Genomic DNA, 6,567 nt, shown 5'->3' with positions numbered 1-6,567 from the left:
ATGAGGAGGAAAACACCAAGCATGTGATTGGTGGAGAGGAGTTCTGAAGACGCTTTCCATCCGGCGGCCCCCGTGACCCCTTCCTGTTTGTGCAATAAGAGTCAAGGGGGGGGGGGGGGGGGTCGGTCACAGCAGGGGTCAAAGGTTACAATAAGCGTGTCTGTAGGGGTCAGACATGACTCCCGAAGGTCTTACTCAGAATATACATGGTTTATCTTTTAGGAAAACGGCAAACTTTCAATTCAGTTGATTTCCTCACTTGCGTCCTGCACTCCCATGTGATCAAACACACTTCATTTAGGTCACTAGCGGCACCCTGGGGGTCAGAGATGGAGGTCAAGGTTTGGATCAGGTTCAAAGTTCAGAGTTCACGGGAAGAGCACAGGGGTTTGCGGGCGTCCGGTGGAAGTGGTCGTCGTGGGTTATAAGGAGGATATCTTGACGGTGTCCTGGGTGTAGGCGGTGGCGCGGGTGTTGCGCAGGATGCCCGGGATGGGCGGGGGGCTCTCCTCGGGGGTGTTGGCGGGGGGCGTGGGGATGCTAATGATGGCCGCCGTGAAGTCTGGCAAGTCTGGCTCGCCACAGTTCATCTTCATGTCCTCCGTCCGGGCGTTCAGACTGGAGCGGCTGAGGACAGACACACAGAGGACAGGAAGACACATTCTGTAAAGCCAGGAAAACTAAGATGTCAACCTACTAACCTAGCACTCAAATGAGATAAAACTAAGACGTCAACCTACTAACCTAGCACTCAAATGAGATAAAACTAAGACGTCAACCTACTAACCTAGCACTCAAATGAGATAAAACTAAGACGTCAACCTACTAACCTAGCACTCAAATTAGATAAAACTAAGACGTCAACCTACTAACCTACTGTAGCACTCAAATGAGATAAAACTAAGACGTCAACCTACTAACCTAGCACTCAAATGAGATAAAACTAAGACGTCAACCTACTAACCTAGCACTCAAATGAGATAAAAACTAAGACGTCAACCTACTAACCTAGCACTCAAATGAGATAAAACTAAGACGTCAACCTACTAACCTAGCACTCAAATGAGATAAAACTAAGACGTCAACCTACTAACCTAGCACTCAAATGAGATAAAACTAAGACGTCGACCAACTAACCTAGCACTCAAATGAGATAAAACTAAGACGTCAACCTACTAACCTAGCACTCAAATGAGATAAAAACTAAGACGTCAACCTACTAACCTAGCACTCAAATGATATAAAACTAAGACGTCAACCAACTAACCTAGCACTCAAATGAGATAAAACTAAGACGTCAACCTACTAACCTAGCACTCAAATGAGATAAAAAAGTCTACAAAGTATACTGAAGGTGCTTCTATAGGATCAACAGGAATGAAGGCTTAAAGAGAAGAAATCAGAACACTCAAAAACGTTCTCAAACATACTCATGCCAAGGACCCCCAAATTAATATGTACTTAAATTAATAAGTCTTTCACATTTTTTCCAGATCTACAAGCTCACAATGACAGGGACGAGATGAAATGAGTTTTCTCAGGAGGGTGGCTGGCATCTCCTTTGGGTTAGTCTGCTGCTCCTTTCCATAGAAAGGAGACAGTTAAGGTGGTTTGGGCATCTAATATGGATGCCTCCTGCATGGGCATCTCCCTAGGGAGGCTTTCCAGACCATTAAGGAGTTAAGGACCAGATTGGGGGGATTTACATCTCCACACTGGCCTGGGAACACCTCAGGATCTCCCAGATAAGAGCTATCTAATGTGTCCAAGAAAAGGGAAGTTTTAGGTCCCATTCCCACCTAATACTTCGGTAGACTTGATGCGAGTGGGCGGAGAAGTTGGGATTCTTGCATATTTAATTTGCTGCGGTTTGCCTTCACACTGTCATCTGCAGAAATTGGAAACGCAGCAGAGGGGACCTTTATCAATGTGTTCCATTCGTAAACTAGCCTACACAGTGAAATCTATGGTGATAAGAATTATACTCATAACGTGCATGTGTCGTGCCGTCTGGAAACCCCTGTTTTTGCTCGGAGTAGAATGCGGTTCTTTGATACGCATTATGATTCGAATGAGCCTTAATTCACACCTGCCAAACGAAGTGCACTTTCTGACAATGCGCAGCAGGATTAGTTTTAATCGCAGCAAAGCTTTCTGGTGTGAATGTCACCTGAGACTCTCTGCTGGACCTACAGTACCACCACGACCCGACTCCAGATAAGTGGACATGATGGATGGACGTTATGCTTCACCTCTAACTTATGACTCCGTCATTGAAACATAAAGTGCTATCTAAGGACATGAGCAGACAAACTTGAAACTGGAACACAGTCACATTGAAGATGATGAATGGGTACTCTCTCCTGATTGGCTCGAATTGGCAACCCACCTAAACATTTATTTTCTGTTTATTAAAGAACTGGAGAGATGGGGGGAGACCTCTGTTACTGAACAAATGACATGGAGTTGGGGGGCAGGGGGAGGACAATTACTTACTACACCTTCTGGGAGGAGAACTCCACCTTTACCCCGCCCTACGCCCAAATCACAGGCACTACCCAGAAGCCTCTATGCTTCACATCATTCACTCGTCTCGCTGCGTCACACAAAAGCCGCTTTACTACAGGCTTCTCACATCCCATCTTCACCCCATTCACCTCCATGGTTGCACTTTTCCCTGCTCCCCTCTTTCTAAATCTCTGTTCAAGGGAGCCTTATTGGCATGAGAAAACATACATTTACATTGCTAAAGTGGAACGAAACGATCAATACAAATAGAAACTCTCTTTTCTCTCCTACTCTCTCTCTCCCTCTCCCACTTCTCAGGTTCCTGCTGGGCGGTCTCCCTCCAGTCCACAAAGCCATGCCGACGATGTGTCAGCAACCCTCCCGGAACCTATACGCCCCGTTCCCCTCATCCATTCTGTTTCATTTAATAAACATCTTTAACCTTTCTCAATTGTTCGTTACTTGTGAATATTATAATGTAGAGCTTTAAAAAATAACAAAATAAAAATGTATAACCTTTTTGTTTTACTTTTAAACAATCAATATCACTTTAAGAGACAAAGCACCTTGGTCTTACTTTGCACCCAGATTATGAGCTGTTTAACTAGCCATGCACTATTATATAGACCTTTGCTCTATGTAGTAATGTTTAACTAGCCATGCACTATTATATAGACCTTTGATCTATGTAGTAATGTTTAACTAGCCATGCACTATAGAGTATAGACCTTTGATCTATGTAGTAATGTTTAACTAGCCATGCACTATTATATAGACCTTTGCTCTATGTAGTAATGGAAAATCAATGTTCTGCCTCTACTAACAGTATCCTCCATGGCACCACCTCCAAAGTCTTCAATATACTGAATTATGTCCATAATATTATTGTTGGGGCAACAGGGCTTTTTCTGTGGAATGCACACACCAACACTATCATCAAAGAAGCTCCCCACCCTCCCATCCTTAACAATGAACTCCCCAACACTATCAAAGAAGCTCCCCAAACTCCCATCCTTAACAATGAACTCCCCAACACTATCAAAGAACCTCCCCAAACTCCCATCCTTCACAATGAACTCCCCAACACTATCAAAGAATCTCCCCAAACTCCCATCCTTCACAATGAACTCCCCAACACTATCAAAGAAGCTCCCCACCCTCCCATCCTTCACAATGAACTCCCCAACACTATCAAAGAAGCTCCCCAAACTCCCATCCTTAACAATGAACTCCCCAACACTATCATCAAAGAAGCTCCCCAAACTCCCATCCTTCACAATGAACTCCCCAACACTATCAAAGAACCTCCCCAAACTCCCATCCTTCACAATGAACTCCCCAACACTATCAAAGAAGCTCCCCAAACTCCCATCCTTAACAATGAACTCCCCAACACTATCATCAAAGAAGCTCCCCAAACTCCCATCCTTCACAATGAACTCCCCAACACTATCAAAGAACCTCCCCAAACTCCCATCCTTAACAATGAACTCCCCAACACTATCAAAGAAGCTCCCCACCCTCCCATCCTTAACAACGAACTCCCCAACACTATCAAAGAAGCTACCCAAACTCCCATCCTTCACAATGAACTCCCCAACACTATCAAAGAAGCTCCCCAAACTCCCATCCTTAACAATGAACTCCCCAACACTATCAAAGAAGCTCCCCAAACTCCCATCCTTAACAATGAACTCCCCAACACTATCAAAGAAGCTCCCCAAACTCCCATCCTTCACAATGAACTCCCCAACACTATCAATCATCGTTTGTGGAGGGATGCTGGTGGTTTTATATATTTATCGTACGTTTGTGGAGGGATGCTGGTGGTTTAATATATTTATCGTACGTTTGTGGAGGGATGCTGGTGGTTTAATATATTTATCGTACGTTTGTGGAGGGATGCTGGTGGTTTAATATATTTATCGTACGTTTGTGGAGGGATGCTGGTGGTTTAATATATTTATCGTACGTTTGTGGAGGGATGCTGGTGGTTTTATATATTTATCGTACGTTTGTGGAGGGATGCTGGTGGTTTAATATATTTATCGTACGTTTGTGGAGGGATGCTGGTGGTTTAATATATTTATCGTACGTTTGTGGAGGGATGCTGGTGGTTTAATATATTTATCGTACGTTTGTGGAGGGATGCTGGTGGTTTTATATATTTATCGTACGTTTGTGGAGGGATGCTGGTGGTTTAATATATTTATCGTACGTTTGTGGAGGGATGCTGGTGGTTTTATATATTTATCATACGTTTGTGGAGGGATGCTGGTGGTTTAATATATTTATCATACGTTTGTGGAGGGATGCTGGTGGTTTTATATATTTATCATACGTTTGTGGAGGGATGCTGGTGGTTTAATATATTTATCGTACGTTTGTGGAGGGATGCTGGTGGTTTTATATATTTATCATATGTTTGTGGAGGGATGCTGGTGGTTTTATATATTTATCATACGTTTGTGGAGGGATGCTGGTGGTTTTATATATTTATCATACGTTTGTGGAGGGATGCTGGTGGTTTAATATGTATTTTATATATCGTACGTTTGTGGAGGGATGCTGGTGGTTTAATATGTATTTTATATATTGTACGTTTGTGGAGGGATGCTGGTGGTTTAATATGTATTTTATATATCGTATGTTTGTGGAGGGATGCTGGTGGTTTTATATATTTATCGTACGTTTGTGGAGGGATGCTGGTGGTTTTATATGTATTTTATATATCGTACGTCTGTGGAGGGATGCTGGTGGTTTTGACGTGCAGCATGTCCAGCTCCTGGACGCTGCCCCTGCTGACCGACACGGTGGAGTTGGCCAATCGCATGGCAGCTCGCCTCTTGTTGCGCCGCGGGCAGCAGCCCGTGGAGTTGTTGTTGGTGGTCCCCCCCTGCTGGCTGGACAGGGAAGTGCTGCGGCTCATGGTCCTAAAGCCCGACTCTGTCATGCAAACCTCACTGTACCTCATCTCATCTGTAAACTCATGGTTCTGTTTACATGGAATGAGAGAGAGAGACAGACAGACACACAGACACGCATACAAAAGACAAAGGGAGAGAGAGGGAGTTTCAAGAAGTTAATTGGTAAATTTGACATAAATTAAGCTCATGCATCGAAAGTCCTGAGATTGTCTTTGACAGACACGCTGAAACAGCCTTGTGTTATATTGTGTTAAACTATGTATTCAGATTTCCGCCAAACAGCTGTTTATACTAAGCATATTACAAAATGTTGGCAAATAAACGTTTCGCCCGGCCTCCCCCCAATTGTATGTAGATGGAAACGCTATGTGAGCATTAAGTCCTGGAGCTACAGCGAACGGTGAGTCACAGATGCATATGGGCTAATACTGTACATGAAAACACCTCATATATTACAGTAGTACGGTGCGAGGCTAGCAGTGCAGTAGTAGTGACAGAGGTAAAAGTAGTAGTTATACAGTAATAGTGTTCTTACTGTAGTCTTTTCCAGGCAGTGCAGCAGATGGTGATGTTGATGTTCAAACGCCGATCTGTTCTTCACACACAGAACCGTACTGTCGTTGTCCTACACACGCACACGCACACACCACACACCACACACCACACAGCACACGCACACACACACACACACACACACACACACACACACACACACACACACACACACACACACACACACACACACACACACACACACACACACACACACACACACATCAGTCAGAGTGCATGCGTGCGTGCATGCGTGTAGCTATAGTAGACAGCAGTTATGTAATTCAGTCTGGTATAAATAGAAGGTCTCTCTATTTTCCTCTTTATTTTCTCTGCAACCCCATTTCTATCTTTACACCACTTAAATCTCTTTCTCCGTACAGTATCTCCACCTCTCTGGCGTGTCAACCCATTCCTCTTCTTCATCTGGGTTCCGTCTGCCCCACTTCTCTGTTTTCCTCTCTCCTCTCTATACCTCTCTTCTTCCCCTCCATCCCTCCTCAGGTATCTGTCATTTAGTTTCTCTCCATTTCTGTCCACATCTCTACCTCCCTTCAAGTCTACCGCCATTGTATATTTA

At 44.1% G+C, this 6,567-nt stretch overlaps 1 protein-coding gene across 1 annotated transcript in view; it reads right to left on the bottom strand.

Annotated features, from left to right (window-relative positions):
* Positions 1-422: 422 nt before the first annotated feature.
* kcnd1 (potassium voltage-gated channel, Shal-related subfamily, member 1) overlaps positions 423-6,567 on the bottom strand; it is a gene marked incomplete at both ends in the record, with an annotated part of 57,185 nt that continues 51,040 nt past the window's right edge. The window contains 3 exons of the mRNA XM_083769969.1: positions 423-627; positions 5,247-5,503; positions 5,971-6,060. Coding sequence (XP_083626095.1) covers positions 423-627; positions 5,247-5,503; positions 5,971-6,060 — 552 coding nt within the window. The remainder of the gene's footprint in view (positions 628-5,246; positions 5,504-5,970; positions 6,061-6,567) is intronic.

Source organism: Protomyctophum parallelum (assembly GCF_964188405.1).
Source record: "Protomyctophum parallelum genome assembly, chromosome: 7".
NCBI lineage: Eukaryota > Metazoa > Chordata > Actinopteri > Myctophiformes > Myctophidae > Protomyctophum > Protomyctophum parallelum.
Note: the sequence above shows the minus strand (reverse complement) of the source record. Positions and strands in the feature narration are given on the sequence as shown.